This window comes from Schistocerca cancellata, chromosome 1 (genome assembly GCF_023864275.1).
Source record: "Schistocerca cancellata isolate TAMUIC-IGC-003103 chromosome 1, iqSchCanc2.1, whole genome shotgun sequence".
Lineage (NCBI taxonomy): Eukaryota > Metazoa > Arthropoda > Insecta > Orthoptera > Acrididae > Schistocerca > Schistocerca cancellata.
In genome coordinates this window covers 89,806,089-89,825,138 of record NC_064626.1, presented here as the reverse complement: position 1 = coordinate 89,825,138, position 19,050 = coordinate 89,806,089, and the positions used below count along the sequence as shown (strand labels likewise).

At 38.1% G+C, this 19,050-nt stretch overlaps 1 protein-coding gene across 1 annotated transcript in view; it reads right to left on the bottom strand.

Annotated features, from left to right (window-relative positions):
• Positions 1–7,990: 7,990 nt before the first annotated feature.
• The window catches only part of LOC126166000 (estradiol 17-beta-dehydrogenase 2-like), a 413,320-nt gene continuing 402,260 nt past the window's right edge, over positions 7,991–19,050 (bottom strand). Inside the window, exon 7 of the mRNA XM_049920367.1 lies at positions 7,991–8,257. Within this exon, the coding sequence (XP_049776324.1) occupies positions 8,135–8,257 (123 nt within the window). The 3' untranslated portion in view covers positions 7,991–8,134. The remainder of the gene's footprint in view (positions 8,258–19,050) is intronic.

Genomic DNA, 19,050 nt, shown 5'->3' with positions numbered 1-19,050 from the left:
GTCGACATATGAAACGTCCCCTTTTGAAAAATTATACACGACCATGCTTGTTCGTCCCAGTTCCAAATAGTTTTAGAAAACTGCGGACTTGTTTTTTTGTGGATGGAACTGGAATGGCTCTGATTGCTTCTAACTTTTCAGGATCCGGCTGAATGCCTTCAGAAGAAATAATATGTCCCAAAAACTTCACCTTTGTCCTACCGAATTCAGACTTTTCCAAGTTAACTATAATTCCAGATTCAGCAAAAATATGTAACACGCTGTAGAGTATGCGATTGTGTTGTTCCCACGAGGCTTCTGCTATCAGAATATCGTCCACATATAAGGTGATGTGACGTTTTAAGAACTCAGGTAATATGGAATTTAGCCCGCGAATGAATGCTGCCGAAGAAATGTTCAAACCAAAAGGAAGTTTCCGAAACTGATAACAAACGCCGAAACAAAGGAAAGCTGTGTATTTTCTACATTCTGGATGAAGTTCGACCTGATAAAAGCTGGACCTGAGATCAATAGAAGACAACACTTTTACACGATTAAAATTTTGAAGAAGTTTTTCTAACGTTTGCGGCCTGTCTGTTTCAGGAATGATGATAGTATTGATTTGTCTCGAATCTAAGACAAGCCTGATCGATCCATTTTTCTTCTCAACAACATGTAATGGATTGTTGTATGAGCTTACTGCAGGCTCAATAATGCCCTCGTCAAGCATACATTGTATTTCTGTTCTAACACGGTCCCTATAATGTGCTGGAATTACGTATGGTCTAACACAAAATTTAGTATGTTCACGAACACGAAATTGGTATTGAAATCCCTTGATTGTTCCTGTTTTGTGAGTAAAAACTGTGGAATGTGCTTGTAAAATCTCAAAAAGGTCTTGCCTATGACTGTCATTACAATTCTCTATTGTTTGAATTTTATTCTGAATTAACTCATTAGTATCAAATGCGCTGTCGATATCATCCCTGTCAGTACTTGCAGAGTGATTGTTAGTGTCAAGTTCCGTCGAAAATTCCGAACTGTTGTCTAACAGGAGGTAAAGCCGATCAATTTCTTCGTCATGGTTTGAGAGCCAATCTTCAAATTTCAAAGCTATTGACCTACCTTCTTTCTCTAAACTTATTTCAGCATCGTGAAAATTTCTTTATATGTTTAGCTAATATGATTTATGTTGTAGAATTTTTCTGGTACTAAGCTACATTCACTAATGACGAGGAATACTGTTATCCTCAAATATAATTTGCATTTATAATATGTCATTTTCTTTGTAAAGATGTTTACACATTATTAATTCTGTTCTGTTTCAATTCTCATGTGTGAAATTAATGTTTCGAAAACTATTCTCATTATTTTATTTATTTACCTATGTCATAATTCTTGTAACACTGATGTATATGTTTATTTCTATTCTTTTGTAAAGTCCGTGTTACTACAAATGTTATCTGTACTGTTATGTTTTTAATGATGTATTTTGTACCATTATTATTGTATTCTTGTGTTATAAAATGGTAATTGACACCAGTTCATCAAATTAAGTAACTTGTAAGTTACATTTCACTAGACACATTTCTGTTGGTCATAGTATATGGACAATATGTGAGCAGTAGGGACTGTTAGTGTTTGCACGTGTGTTAAAAATTCAGCAAGGGACTGGATAACAGCATTGCTGGTTCTAAGGACAATTCCAAAAACTTTGTGAGTGCACAAGTGGTGGTTATGGACTTGCTATATTGTGTGCAAGACTCTTCGATGGTGATTGTGCACCTGCACAGTCGCAGCAGATGGCTGCTGGCCATCTCTACAAGGACTACAGTGGGTCTACACCTTTGATGATCCATCAATACCATTATTTTTACAAGGACTGCAGTGGGTCTGCACCTCTGGTGGCCCACCAATACCGTAATTTCTACAAGGACTGTAGTGGGTCTGCACCTCTGGTGGCCCACCTATACCATACACTCTACCAAGACTATAGTGAGTCTGCTCTGGGATGACCTATTCTTCAAAACGTCGAATGACTCTTCTGTGGGTTTGCTCTGTTGTGGCCCATTACCTGTCTGCATGTCGAGAGTCAGCACTGTCTTTCCGTTGGAAGGAGAACACTACTTCTTCAAGACTGCATGGAAATCCACTACTTCCGTGTGCATTGTCTTTTACTGCTCAGACTTTGAGAAAAGAAACGGCACTTTTACTGTGATGAATGATCAGGACTGTCTTTATGGACTGTGAGAAAATTTTAGCTTTTGACCAACATTGTATTAATAAGTGTGTGCATTTGATATCTTTCTTACTGTAATTATGAAAAATTTTTTCAAATCTGGCCAGTGCCCAAAACAATTTGTAAAATTTTTTGTGGGGAGCATAGGGGCTATGTAAGTAGGCTGTTTAGGTTTTTTTTATTGGTAACGCCACGTAGCGTTCTGTATGAAAAATGACTGGCCGTGCTGTGTGCGGTCTGTGGCAAGTTTGCATTGTTGTCTGCTATTGTAGTGTTGGGCTGTTGGCTGTTAACAGCGCGTAGCGTTGCGCAGTTGGAGGTGAGCCGCCAGCAGTGGTGGATGTGGGGAGAGAGATGGCGGAGTTTTGAAATTTGTAAGACTGGATGTCATGAACTGCTATGTATATTATGATTTTTCAACACTATTAAGGTAAATACATTGTTTGTTCTCTATCAAAATATTTCATTTGCTAACTATGCCTATCAGTAGTTAGTGCCTTCAGTAGTTTGAATCTTTTATTTAGCTGGCAGTAGTGGGGCTCGCTGTATTGCAGTAGTTCGAATAACGAAGATTTTTGGTGAGGTAAGTGATTTGTGAAAGGTATAGGTTAATGTTAGTCAGGGCCATTCTTTTGTAGGGATTTTTGAAAGTCAGATTGCGTTGCGCTAAAAATATTGTGTGTCAGTTTAAGGACAGTCATGTATAATTTTTCTAAGGGGACGTTTCAGTTTGAACAGCAGCCATCAAAAATTCATTTTAGTTTCGGTTAGATTATGTAATTATGTAAGAATGTGTATATGTGACTATTCTGTTACATATTTGCGGTGAGATAAGGTTTCCAGTTTGTTTTCTGGAGCATAAAAGTTCATATTTTACTGTACCATAACAATTCAGGGCTTTAAGCAACTGCCCGTGATAGTAGCTCAGTTTTTAAAACACACACTCTCTCTCTCTCTCTCACACACACACACACACACACACACACACACACACACACACAGAGAGAGAGAGAGAGAGAGAGAGAGAGAGAGAGAGAGAGAGAGAGTCGTCACAAACTGATTCAGCGTACTGGAAAGATTAACCAATCTTAGTTAAAATTATAACTTCCCTAAACAGCTTAACGCAAGTGCTGGGATTGTTCCTTTGAAAGCTGACGGCTGATTTCCCTCCCTGTCCATCCCCAGTATGGCGTGATCATTGATAGATCACTAAATATGTTCCTTCTTTCAGCACCAAACATTTTTATCTAACATAATTATAATTTCTTTTTTCATTCATTTGTGTGTTATTATCAACCACTTGGATGCATTTACTGTTAAGCTGAGTGTACCGTGGTTTTGACATATACGTTTTCTGCTATTTAATGGGTTGTACAGGAATAATAATCTTAAGTTCGATGGTATACCTCCAACCTCATAGTTTCTAGAAGCGAACTTAAACAATTATTTGGATCTTTTCCAACTTTTTTTTTAATTCTGAAGGAGTGATCTCGACCCTATCTGTCATGTTTGATAGCAAATAACAATTTTAAAAAAATCGACAGTTTTAACTTAACAGTAATTCGAAATTTTATTCTGGTAGTCTTTGGGACTTCTTAAGGGGCTCCGGAACGCCCTATACTTGCAATGTTAAAATAACGCTTATAATTTACATCTTTCCTCACAAAGTATTTGAGATAGGAAGTTGAACTTTTTACAGATTATTTATTGGAATATGGGCTACAACTTAACACAGGGATCTTACAAAATTTTAGTTCAGTTATTAAAGATGATTTTTTTCAATTGTAATGAAAATTCACAACATTTTTTTGCAATTTTTATTTATATATTCAAAAATATACAGTTTTTTGGAAAAAGGCTGTGTTAAATTATGCAGAAGGTACTGTGTAACATTTACTGAAAGTTTGAAACAAATATGTTTGGAAGATCCTTAGAAAACATGTAATTAGTATGAGAAAATAAAAGTTTTGGGAATCGAGCGACAAAGATTGGATTAACTTTTTAGTGCATTCCAGGTCCATAGGATGGATTATCTTCATCTTCTGCAAACTCCTCCTCCAGCTTCCTCTTGTTCCTCCTCCTGTTTACTCTTGCTTGTATTTCTAGACTCTTTACAGCCCTGTCTGCAGCCCGAAGGCGTTCCTTGTCTAAAGCAAGCATCGCTCGTACCATTTTAGAATGTTATTATTTACAGTAATAACACATCCCTTTGGCTTTCCAACATTTTTCCTTTTCTGAAAAGCCTTCAGAGGATTTCTAATAACTTTAGTTTTACTCATTATTATACTTCAACAAAACAGAGACTCAAGAAACAGAATTAATTACGAATATTTTCGATATAACGACAGAGTAAATAAACATGAAACAATCGACAATCACTCCAGCGATATATATTGAACCATCACAGGTTAGCCACAACACATACTTTATCTCACATCACTAAAATGTACCTGATGAACACGGACGTTAATAATAACACCATTTGACAGCAGTTTAACAGCGCCACAGTGGGTCACGCCCATGTAGAACACATTTCAAAAAAAATTTAAAAATAGTTGTAGTCTTCGGAATTGAATAAATTATATATCTATTAAAAGGTAATAGTCTGCAGATTCAGAAAACGCAAAAAACTAAAAATTGAACTTTTCATGATTTTGAGCCTTTCCGGAGCCCCTTAAGCGACGATCCAATGTGACGGATAATTGCGCTTTACTGGATTACAGTACCTAAGGAAGTGAGAGCAGGTAAATGCTACAGGACTAGATATAAACATTGAAGAGATTCTGAATCAATTTGATTTCAACACACATCAATAGGAATTAAGTGGGGTATCAAATTAAGACGAAAGGAAGTCACGTCTTAATCAAATCTGAGAGTAGTTTGGAGACACGTTCGCACAATAGGAATTAAGTGGGGTATTCAATTAAGACGAAAGAAAGTCACGTCTTAATCAAATATGAGAGTAGTTTTGAGACACGTTTGCAGAATTAGATTTTCAAACCAGAAATGAAGGACATAAAACACAAAAAAGTGCTGTCTCTCCTCCCGCCTGTATTTTCATAATATATTGTCTTTGAATTTGAGGTTTTTTTACTGAACGTTATTGTTTTAGAATACATATGGTAACGTAAATGTAGTAAACAGTTGGTAAGTGTACATAGCAAGAAACGGAATACGTCTATCAGAGGTCCAAAATTGCATATTATGGTTGACACCCTATGGGAGATAGAATGTAGAGCAGAGATTTCCGAACTGTGTGTACCGACGCACCAGAATGTTGAATAATAGAACTAAGAATGTCATGAGACTAGTAAATTCAGAATGTAAAAGAAAATAATGAAAAAAAACATGTGATAAAATAATGCAAAACAACTTTCTCTTCGTACTGGGTAACCATACCATATAACACATACAAAGCGAAAGATGGGCGTGTTGAGTTCCACTAGTTTGTGTCTGTAACTTGCAATTATGGTACAATATGTCTCATGTCTACTGCTGTACATTGGCGTTCTCTATTGTTACAGGAGCGTCATAAATAGGTAAATTTATTGTTAGAATGAGATCTGTGGAAGTTTGTGAAAGATCAGATGCAGAGCAACAGTCAAGCAAAGTGTCTGTAACTTCAGTAGATACAGAACAACAATCAAATAGTGTGTCTCAAATCATTGTTTGTTCCACGCCATCACGCAGTAGCAAGAACATGAAATTGAGGCTTTACAATGAAAAATACTCATACTTAAAAACGGGGTTCACGTGGTGTAGAGATGAAGGATGTCCTATATCGGAGCATGTGGTATATGCAGAAAAACTTTCCAGTGCAAGTATGGTACAGAAAAAATCACTGCGCCGTAGCTCAACAAAACACAAACTGCAAGGGATAGTTTTGACTATTTCAAAGAAACTCTAAGACAGAAGAATCAGCAGACTTCCCAGAATGAATTTTCGCTCTGTAGGGGAGTGTGCACTGATATGAAACTTCCTGGTAGATTAAAACTGTGTGCCAGAGCAGGACACGAACTCGGGACCTTTGCCTTTTGCAAGCAGGTGCTCAACCTGCTGAGCTAACCGGGCAGGACTCACGAGCCATTCTCACAGGTTTACTTCCGCCAGTACGCTCGGGTAGTTCAGTTGATAACAGAATTCCACTAGCTAGCTCGCCAGTAGAAGAATACTTAGTCGTGTGTATGAGCTGATGGCTGTATTGCTGATTTGTGCAAGAAAACAAAACCGAGTTTGTGGATGCATTAAAAGATGAGCTCTGGAACACGCAGCTAGCTTTCCTTTCTGATTTGTTTGAAATACTCAACCAGATAAATGCTAATCTGAAAGGTAAGGGTGCAGATCTCCTTGTCGCCTCAGACAAAATGTGAACCTTAAGAGATAACGTCGAGGTATCGTTGAGGAAAAACAAAACAAAGTAATTTTTGACCATTGATATCTAAACGTGCAGTTAGTAATAAAATACAACCATTGACTCATGACCAATTAGTATAACTGACAGAGATGGATATTTCCCAACACTAGGTATAAACAGGTAACACTAGTTAAGATAACCTTTCGCTCTTTTCAGCGCTTGTGAACTTCAACCTGTTGAAGAGGAAGATTTAGCAGACCTGACGAACAACCGCACTTTAAAAGCTAAGTATTAAGAATCAGATACACGCAACGTCAGTATTTCAGTTCAGCAAGATTACTCTCACCTATGTAAAAGAGCACTAATAGTTTTGCTTCGGTTTTCTACAACATATTCATGTGAAAGTGCATTTTATATAATCAATAATTACAAAAACAATTAAATGTGGTAATTAGATGAGGAAGTTGGTGTGAATTTGTTCTACATTCGAGCTAACGTAAGAGGGGTTTGTAATGCACGTCAGGCTTACGTGAGTCCCTGAATTTATAATAGTATTGAAATGTTCTGTATTGGGAAAAGTAGTTTAATGCGTAATTATGTGTTTGGCAACGAAATATAAAAATGACTATTTCATAAAAATACCATTTGCTACAACAGAATCTCTTTTATTAATATGCGTGAAAGGGTGTCGTGTGACGTATGTATTACAAGACTGTTGCCGTGAGACAAAGTTTGGAAAGCAAGCATTTATCATCAAAAGATATAGTATCGGTGACGACCAGAGACCGAAAACAGAGTGTTTCGGAGGCAGTGCATCTATAGGACAGTGCTGTATTCTTTGATCAAACGTGATCAGTGGGAAAAAACTTACATCAAACTCGAAGCACTTGAAATGGTGAAGTGCAGGAGAATGCTAAATTTTGGGCGCACAAATGAAACTCCAAAGTAATGCATGAAAATAGAAATCTAGGGAAAAATCCAGAACGCATGAAAAGGCCAGGTGGTACACGTCCAAGGGTATTAGGACAGTACAGAGGGCTACTGAAAATTCCTTTCGACTGCAAGTTTTTTCTCCTGAGTTTTTTTGACCCGTGCTGGTTGTATACCCAAACAATAAAATTTGCTTGTGTGTTTGTAGAGAAAATTTGTTTGAAAATGAATTCAGATATTGACAGTATAGGATTATTAAATGAGTGTTCATAAATGCTCTTCTGCATAAAGACCGAAAACACATGTCATAGTTTCTATTTTCTACTTGTATGCGACTTCCAATTTCAAAGAGACCTCTTCACAATCGGTCGGCGGTACGTGTATCTGAGGAAGGGCAACAGTTTTCTTCAGAAATATACCAGTAAATAAAAGACAACATTAAATTAAAAATTTATTGTTAATTAATAGTATTTCACATACGTAATAGGAAGTACATAATCGAGTAACGTTACTGACAAGTGTTTTCCGCGTCCACACGACAAGTACTGACGGGACTCTTTGCACCTCTGTCTGGACGCCCTTCTCATCCACCTAAGAACGTTCTTCCTTCAGACGTTGTGTCAACAACTTTCTTATCCCCATATTATTTTTATTATCGTCAGGCATGCCTGGGATAGGATCTCTCTCAGCCAGTCTGGTAGGTTGGCAGCTACCGTCATTATTATTGTCGGTATGAAACCAGGCATGTGTACTCTCTGAAATCAGATGAAAGCAAATGAATAGAAATATGAAAAACACTAAAATGTAATGGTCTATTTGCTAATAAGTATGACTGCTACTGTTCGAATTAAAAATCGACATAAAAACGTTAATGCTGTGCAACTATTGCGGATGTGTTGCGCCATTGAATCGGTATTTTCTGTTTCCGGTCTGAATTCTACTTCATATCCTCCAACTGGATGAAATAGTTACTCTCATGTTCTATGCTGGATAAGTACACATCACAAATTATTTTGAAAATACACCTTTATGCTGATCATTGATTAGGTGTTTAATTAATTTATATTAAATAAAACAGAAGACATGCAGGAGTGAGTTAGTAATTCCCACACATCATCTTTTACACATTACAATAACAGAAATTTTCCTACGAAATTCAAGCAGTGGTCAAGGCGAAACTTGTTCAGTTCATTTTCAGTTTTTACTTTGCTGTCAGACATTTTAAATCATTGGACAAGTGAACAAATTTTTGATTGCAGCATTATGCAGCTTTTTCTTGCGTCGTTATTAGTTTTGAACTGATTTGGGTTATTTGTAACAAACTTCATGAGGGAACAAATGTACAGTGAAGCAGTGGTCAAAATGTGTACATCCACAAGTAGATGTCTACAAGATGTTCTTGGGTGAGCACGTGTCATTCTTACAGCATGCTTTGGCCAATGAATTTACCCCAGAACATCATTCCATGTGAGAATACTGAAAGAAAATATGCAAAATATGTCAGATTACTAATTTGTCTCTCCCAAAGATTTGCAATGACTGTAAGTGCAAATGTGGCTGAATTAAGTTTTTTTTTGGATTTCCAGAATGTGCTTTGTCATGTTTAAATTATCATCAGTGTGGCCACTTCCATCCCATTTATTATTTTCTCATCCTGTGTTACACTTATTGTCCGTGTAGTACCCTTAGATGTGCAGAACTGGATATGTTGTGGCTTTTTTAAGTCGAGGGTGGGACGATTTGCAGATAACCGGTCACCTGCAAAAAGAGCTGAACTCGCTTGTTGTATATTACAGAAAAGATTGTTTACATACAGGAGGAACAATACTGGGCCTAAGGTTGATGCTTAGAGATAGACATACGTGATTTTTCCGCAGTTATAATAATGCCTCTGGACTACCTTGGTTGAATTACTAAGTACAACTTTCTGCATTATTTTGGTCAGATATGACATTATCTCTTGGTTGGCTATATCATCAATCCCACAAACCCTCAACATATCTAGAAGAATATTGATTCACACACTTAAAGATCTTAGATATGATACAGGAAATACCAGCCATCAATATGTTTTTATTTAATGCTTGTAAAACTTGATGACGGAACATGTAATTGGAATTGTCAGTAACTCTTTTGAAATCCAAATGTAATTTTGTGAGGATATGGTTGTTGCTCAGGTGAGATACTATTCTACAATACGTCATTTTCTCAAAAAGTTTGTAAAATGATGTCAATAGCGATCAGATCAGTAGTTAATGACATCTCTCTTACCATCTTTCTTAAAGACAGGTTTAGCAAAGGCATATTTCAATCTTTGTGGAAAAACATCTTGACTGTTGATGTGTTACAAATTTCAGATAAGAGAGGGTTTATTATATGAGAACAAATCTATAATACTCGATCGGAAATACCATGAAATCCCGGGAGCTTTTATTTTTGAGAGAATACATAATTTTCTTCATTTTAGTAGGAGATGTTGGTGACACATCCATATGAAAGCATTTTATGAGAGTTTTTTCCCCAACATACTGCTGTGATTTTTCTCTTAAACTGTTTTCTTTATACTTTCTTCTCTATTTAAGGAAGGATTATTAAATATGCTTGCTACCTGTGGCTCATCAGTTATATCCCTACAATTCAGTTCAGAAGCGATGTTACCCTTTCTACGACTGAAGAGTTACCAACATGTGTATCTGTAGATGTATTTTACGGTCCAGTAGGTCTATGAAACTGCCACAAGAATCTATATTGTTTTATTCTTCATGTCACGTTTAAAAAAAGCTGTTTACACCTGAGTCAGATTTTTTTACTGATTGTTTCTGGTTTAGATGAGATGTTACCATTTGTCTGTGACATTAGTAAATGGGACTGATTTACACAGAGAGACAAAGCAAAAGTGGCTTTAGCCCGCTGTTGCCTGTACCAAAACTGTTTACTGTGTGATTTCCCTCTCCGTTATTACAGTAAGGCAAGCCAATAGGAGACCCTTTACCAAGTCTTTATTAGACACAATTTCTTCAAGATATGATTAACCAAATATTCTGTGACTTTTAACTTAGAATGCTTCGCATTGGAAGATTAAATGTATTGCGGTTTCATGCTTTTCACGGCCGCCGAGTTGCAAGTCTTCTCAGTTGGACGACTTATGTATCGATCATGATGAGGACAACACAATAACCACTCTCCAAGAGGAGAAATTTCCAACCTGACCGGGAATCGAATCGAGGTCCACTGCTTGGCAGTCAGACGCGCTGAACATTTAGCTACCCTTAGTGAAGGAGTGCACTTAATTTCTTCCGCAGATTCGGATAAGTTTTGTTTGTTTCGTGGTCATGAGACCACACAACTATTAATTATCAAACAAATCATCTGACTAGCTAACTGACTAACCAAATATCCTACTTACTAACGAGTGAACTCATTAACTAAAAAACTCAGTCACGAACCTAATTTTTTATAATAAAAATTAATATGTGGGTTAATATTTGTAAAACTCTAATTCCTCTCTCAAACTCCACCCTGTTAGCGAATCAAAATTTACGAAGTAAGTAAGAATTTTTTATTTATCCATAACCATTTTCCACGCAAAAATGAGAACATGGGTTCTCTTGAATGACAGCGCCAACTACCAAGAATCAAAACAGATGTTTAAGACAAAATGTAGGTAGTTTTTTATGTAGAATCTGATTCATCAATAAAAAAATGGAGGCTCCCATTTGAAATTTTAAAGTTGCCTCCCGCCCCACCCCCAGGGGGCTGGGGTGGAGTGCTAATTTTAGCACCAGTGGATATCCCCCTCGAGGATAATCAACTATGGTTTCTACACATTTTTTCGTGTGAAGCTTATTTTTCGAGTTATTCTGGTTTGTCAATTTAAAATTTACACCTTGTATACTATAGAATGTCTAAAGTTTATGATGTAGGTTATATGAATCGTGCAAATATTTACAAGTCGGTAGAGCAGTTCAAAAATGGTCGCGACTTAGTGACTGACGAACACTGTTCCGTCCGACCAGTAGCAGTTTTAACTCTTGATTTGAAAGTCGAACTGATGACATTAATCGTGCCGACCGCTTGTGACTGTGGAAATGATAGTTGGTGAGGTTCAAGTTAGTACTGCTACAGTTCATAACATTACCTGTAACAAGCTGAAGTACCGCAAAATATGTGCAAGATGGGTCCCAAAGGAGTTAACGCGGCTACACAGGGAAACGAGGTTGAGAGAGAGCACAGAGCTAAAGGAACGTCATTAAAGGGAAGGTGAGCACTTTCTCATCAACAATTTAAGTTATGATGAAACTTGGGTTCACTATTATGGGCCAGAATCAAAAAGACAAAGCATGTAGAGGAACCACACCAACTCACGTGTCTAGAAAAATTCAGAACCCAAGCATCAGCAGTAAAAGTCATGTTGATGGTGTTTAGGGATGCTGAAGGTCCAGTTTTTTGTGATTATCTCGAAGAGGAGCGTACAATGAACAGCCAATACTATTCGAATTTGCTTTTAAACAAGGTGAAGCCAGCCATGAGAGAGAGACGTCGTGGATCTCAGAGGAGAGATGTGATCCTCCAGCAAGACAAAGCACGTCCTCATATTGCTCAACTAACCCGTGAAACCATCGACAAAATGGGCTGGGAAGAATTGCCTGATCCCCTTTACAGTGCTGATTTAGCATGTAGTGATTTCTATTTGTTTGGTGCACGGAAGGAGGCATTACGCGGGAAGAGGTTCCAGGACAGGGTGGATGTTAAAAAGATTGTGGGAAATTGATTCAAACATCAAGATAAAGAGTTCTATGGAGCTGGAACAAAAAAGCTTGTGGTCCGTTGGAACAAGTGCATAAGTATTCAAGAAGCGTATGTTGAAAAGCGGAAAAAGTATTGTTTTGCAAAAATAAAAGCTTTTTTCTCCAGACCAATTTCTCTCTTTGATTACTGAATGATCCTCGTACATTCGATCCAGGCATATTTGAAGTTATGCACGAGGCAAACATTCAAGGAAACCTGCCACATTGCCAGTCGGAACTATGGTACCAGGGCTCTCTAAAACGCATAAAGGCTATATTCATATAATCAAGCAATAGATAATACCAAGATCTAATAGCAGTGATTCAAAATAGCAGATGTAAATACTCAACATGGTCAAAGACAAACGAACTGATTGTGCGCCATTTTAGGATGGAAAGGAAGTGTTTTGAGAAGATCTTCACTGTGATGCAACACTTAAACTGCATGTTTTCGTAATATGAAATGGAATACAAAATGTTTACATTCAATATGGATAAAAACAATGGTAGAATATGGTTTCACAGACACAGATGAAAGGTTAATATCTTCTGCAAAATCTTCAAATGTGAGCGAATTCCTACGGGACGAAACTGCTGAGGTCATCGGTCCCTAGATTTAAACACTACTTAAACTAATTTATGCTAAGAACAACACACACACACACCAATGCCCAAGGGAGGATTCGAATCTCCGGTGGGAGGAGACGCGCAATCCGTGACATGGCGCCCTAGACCTCGCGGCCACTCCGTGCGGCGTTAATATCTTGAAAATACACTCAATCATCATACGAATTCGATCTTTGCACTAAAATCAAATTATTTATCAGACTAAATACAGATTTTGAGTACAATAACACACGGGTTGCTTATTGTTGTAAGGAATTTTAGTTACAGGTTTCTGATCGTTAACAAAAATCCGATCTTTGCACTAAAACTGAAATAATTCTCAAAATATTTAAGATTCTGAGCAACAAACATATTGGGACTGCTGTCAAGACTTGATAGTTCCATAAGCTTAAAAAGATACTCGCATCGCTAGCATATTGGAGCTACTCATAAAAATTGCATTTTTCGCTTGACTGGTGACTACCAAAGTTCAATAACTGTACCACTCCATCTGAGCACAATGGACTCTCAAATTAAATATTTTCAAATCTGAAATGTCCGTAGAACTTATTAAAATATGCACAGCTTACTGCTTGGCACTACTGAAAGAAACTTTAAGTTCAGTTCTAGAACATTACAAATCACACATATCCACTGCTGCTCATCTAACTTACAGTCTAAAGGGAACTTATCAACGAGAATAGTTTGATCATTTATGTCAAAGTAAACAATCATATTTACACACCTACTTGTCAAAAACTGTTCTGTAAAACCGATATCAAGGTCAGTCAAACATCTTAGTGTCCCTCTGTGCTAATGTATTAACTTCATCTTGCAGTTTAACATGTTTTTCATATTCTGCTAATAATACTATATCACACTGTCACACTGTGGAAACTGCATGCCACTGCAACGAAACGGCGTATTCACAATACTAATACACTTTTGTATTGGTCTGAAATAAAACTTGCTTCTTTCCGATTCAGTTTTTTCGTAGTCAATCGTTACAGAAACCTCATGCTGGAGTATTAACTTTATCTCGCAGTACAAAAGTTTGTCACCGTCTGTTAATGCACAGTGGAGATTACATGCCGCTTAACCCCATACATCGCCATTTTACAGCAAAAATGTAACGAATTACGCCATACAGCTCAATGTTACAGCAAAATTGAAACGAAATGCCCTAAACATCACGATGTTATAGCAAAAATATAGTAAACTGCCCAGTGGGGACAATGATGGTCAGTTTACAAGGTGACCATCATTATCCTTGGGACAATGATGGTTCATTTACAGGATGACTGCAATTATCGTTGGACACTATGATTTAATTTAAAGCCCGACCATCTGTACTCATAAGACAATGATGGTCAGTTTACCTGGTGACCACCATTATCCCCTGAAGGTAGCAATGATGCTCAGTTTGGAAGAGGAGCACCATTACCCTCTGGAGGACAATAATGGTCAGTTCACAAGGTGCCCGGAGCAATAATGCTGAGGGCAGTGAAGTTCAATTTATGGGGTGACCTTTATTATCCCAGATACTGTTGGTTGGTGACAATGATGACAGGTTTGAAAGTGACAGTCATTTTACAAGATGACTACCATTATCTCTGGCGGCCAATGATGGTCGGTTTATGTGATGTTAACAATTGGTTTTTTTTTTGGCTGGTAACTATTGCACTATGCTTGGGTGTTTCATTTTAATGACCCATATAACACAACAGTGACATAATGGATTCTCCGATCTTGGATTAGAACATCATGCAGTCGAGGTCAACGACCCTCATGTGATGTTATCATGATGTCATAACACTTGATGTGGCTTGTGATATCTTGGATATGGTAGTGACCTGCACACACATGGCGTCGCGAATCTGATTAAAAATTAAATCTACCGATTCTGATTGGCTTTGAATGTGTTGCAGTGTAGAGGTAAATAAGAGACACATACTTTTTATATATGACCAGAGGATTTAAGATGTGAAACATCCCTTTGAAGACACTGAGTTTAATATTTCTGAATGAATACTGTCGAAATGGTAACAGATACAAAAAAACCTTCAAATAAAAGTTCTATTATATTTAATCTGCTTTGTGAAAAAAGTAATTGTTTTCGAAATCCTTTATGCTTGGTGCTCAAAATCAAAGCGCATTCAGCATTTTTTGACCTGAACGATTGTGTACTTCCTCATTATTGTGCAGATTTACAATAATGTTAGAACAATAATGTACAAACAGTTAAAGTTCTATTATATTTAATCTGTTTTGTGAAAAAAGTAATTGTTTTCGAAATCCTTTATGCTTGGTGCTCAAAATCAAAGCGCATTCAGCATTTTTTGACCTGAACGATTGTGTACTTCCTCATTATTGTGCAGATTTACAATAATGTTAGAACAATAATGTACAAACAGTTACATACATAAACTACTTAAAATTGAAAACGATACAACGTGAAAAAATACAGCAAATGTAAAAAGAAAACACAAATACAATAAAAGATTAAATGAAAAATAAAAGAAAAAATAAATATTGAGCAATGTGTGTAGAATATACTTTCAGAATATATTTATGTGGGAAATACTAATTACACAATTCAACATGACAACTGGTATGGAAGCAGACACATTTGGGTGCACATATAGTGGTATGGAGATATTTTTAGCTTATTTCTAACATATGCATTTTTACAATACCAGTTCATCACAAATGACTGCATTTGGTATTAACGGTGCTATTCGTTTTGTTCTTCGTCAAATGTCGAAATTAGAAATAAAATAGTAAGCAGGGGAGTGAAATTCAAAAATCTGGGTGTATCGTTGTAATGTATATTAAAAACGATAGAACTTTTATTTGAAGTTTTTTATATCTGTTACCATTTCAATGATATTCATTCAAAAATATTAAACTCAATTTCTTTCAAGGGGTATTTCATCCGATTAATGGCCATGTGGGACTTATAAACATATTCAAAGTCAATCAGAATTCGAAGTGTATCCTTTTGGTAGGTTTACTTGTAAGAGTTTTGCTTCTGGAACAAGTCTTGACTTGTTAAATTTCGACTTCCTGAATGTTTGTTTCTGCTTGTTGGATCTATTTCCAACTGGCCAGCCACGTCTCAGCCTGCTTAGTTGGTGAAGTAGGGGCAAATTATAACTGTATTGCAATTTTGCTGTAACATGCTGATGCGTGAGACAAACTGTTAGACTTCTGCTGTAATGTGGGCAAATATGTTATAAATATGTCGTAACATGTCGCTTTATGAGTCTGTTCGTTACCATACCTCTATAACATGGCTATCCTGTAATGTTTGACTGACTCTGAAAGTGGTGAACTGAAAGCAAGTGAGCTTTATTTCAGTCCAACTTGAATGTGATTAGTATTGTTCAATATGCTGTTTTATCATAATCACATGTAGTGTCCAAAGTGTGACAGCTTGATTTAGTATCATAAGCAGAACATGACAAACATGCTCAACTGCTTAATATGCCAGTGTGGGTGTTGGAGAAAACAATTCCTTTATTCCCACACATATATTTAGCAATAACTTAAACACTGCAGACATGAATGAATTGTGTAGACATGAACAGCACGGAATAACTAACACAAGCTAAGTCAAAGAATAACTATATCACTGCACGTAAATTAACACTTCACGGAATGTTTATGAAACACTGTACACTTGTAGGGATCGATTGTCAGAAATAGGTCACTACATGACTCCCCCCTTTAATGCTAACGATACCGCAGATTAAATTTCACACGCCGTCCAGCTCTTGTAACTACTTCTTTCTTGAAACCGGGCGGTGCGTCACGTGTGTCAGTGTTTGTGTCAGGAAGTGGTGTAGTAGTCCTCGACGTCGGTCTTGGTGTTGCAGTGACTGGTGTTCGCTGAGCGTTGTGGTGTTCATGGGGTACAGGGACACACCTTGTAGCTTCTCCTGTCTTCTCTGGTTTGTGTTCAGTGGTAGCTGTGGTGTCTGTTGCGTGCAGAAATGCAGGCTTGATGCGGTCCACTGCAACTGTGGTGGGTGTAGCGTTAATTATTATGCGGAAAGTATTGGTATCCCTACTGACTACCAGATATGGTCCGTCATACGGTGGCTGCAGTGGTTTACGCACAGTATCACTGCGTAAGAATACATGCGTGCACTTGTCTAGCTCCGCAAAAACGAACGACTGTCTCCCAAGCTGGTTTCCGGGCATTGTTGGTCTCAATTGGCGTATATGCTCTCTTAATCATGTGGCGAATTCTGAGGCTGTGATTTTTATCATCTGCCTTGCTGTGCAGAAATTCTCCAGGTAGGCGTAACGTTTGTCCACACACCAGTTCTGCTACTGTTGCTTTCAGATCACTTTTGAATGACGTTCGTAGACCCAAAAGTACGATAGGTAGTGTCTCTGTCCAATTCGGTGTTGCGTGACGTCTCAGTGCTGCCTTTAACTGTCGATGAAGACGCTCAACCATGCCATTTGATGCGGGGTGGTATGCCGTGGTGCGTATGCGTTTCGTAGTTAATAACGTAGCCAATGCTTTGAAAACGTAGGCTTCAAATTGTCGTCCTTGATCAGTTGTAATTTTCAGTGGAACTCCAAACCGGGCAATCCAACCACGAAAAAATGTTCGAGCTATAGTTTCTGCAGTGATGTCCTTCATTATAAATGCCTCAGGCCACCTAGTAAATCTGTCAATCACCGTGAGACAATAACTGTAGCCTTCCGATGTCGAGAGTGGGCCGATGATGTCAACATGCACAAGGTCAAAACGCTGATTTGGTGGAAGAAATGTGCCTAATGGTGCCCTGACGTGCTGTGTGATTTTATTCCTCTGGCACGCCAAACATTGCTTCACAAATGTTTTATCGTCTGTGTGCATACATGGCCATACAAATTTTTGTTTGACCAATCTGAGTGTGGCTCTTACTCCTGGGCGCGACAGATTGTGCACTGATGCAACTGCCTGTGTTCTGAATTGCTGTGGCACAAATGGACGTATCTTTCCTCTTGCTACGTCACAGTACAACTCAATGCTTGCTTCGGGAAATGTCACGAGCTGTAGCTTCAATCCTTTCTCTTGTTGCAATAGATCACGCAACTCACTATCACATTGTCGCGCATGCGCGAGGGCGTCGTAATCAATGGCCTTTGTGACCGCTTCCACCTGTGCGATGTCATCTGCTACTGTGGACACTGCTTCTATGCGAGAAAGTGCATCAGCTGGAACATTTAGCTTCCTTTCCACATACACAATGCTGGTCGTGAACTGGCTGATATAGTCTAAGTGTCGCAGCTTCCTGGGCGATGCTTTCTCTGGCTTTACCTTAAAGGCATAGGTAAGCGTTTTATGATCTGTGTAAATCGCGAACTGTCGCTCTTCTAATGCGTGTCTGAATCTTTTTACTGCCGCATAAGCGGCGGTAATATGTTGCCCAACGTTGCTGAGATGGTGATAACTTATGACTATAGAATGCAATGGGCTGCCATAACTGATCAATTTGTTGCTGAAGTACGACACCAATGGCAGTGGACGAAGTATCAACCATGAGAGCGAGTGGAGCATGCGCGACCGGGTGTGCTAATTGTGCGGCCTCTGCTATAGCATTTTCTTTGGCGCGAAACGCGGTGTCCGTCTCGATAGTCCAATGCACACTGTGGTTAGGTTTAGGTGCGCTTTTAAGTAGTTCATTCAATGGTGCAGTTATCAGTGCATGATTGCGAATGAAGCGTTGGTAGAAATTCACTACTCCAATGAATCGTCGTAATTCTCTGACTGTGACATGGCGGGGGTATTTGTTTATGGCCTCTACTTTACTGTGTGGCGGTCGAATACCCTGTGCATTCACCAAATATCCTAGAAAGTGGACCTCTTTCTCACCAAAAACACACTTGGCAGGATTAATTACTAGTCCATGTGTGCGTAGGCGGTCAAACACTTGTGCCAAATGCTGTAAGTGGTCCTCTTCCGATGCAGACATCAACAATAAATCATCTATATACACATAGCAAAAATCTAAATCTCTTGTAACCTCATCCATAAAACGTTGGAAGGTCTGGGCGGCATTACATAGTCCGAATGGCATTCGGGTGAATTCAAATAGACCGAATGGTGTTGTCACCGCTGTTTTAGGAATGTCTTCTGCAGCTATAGGGATCTG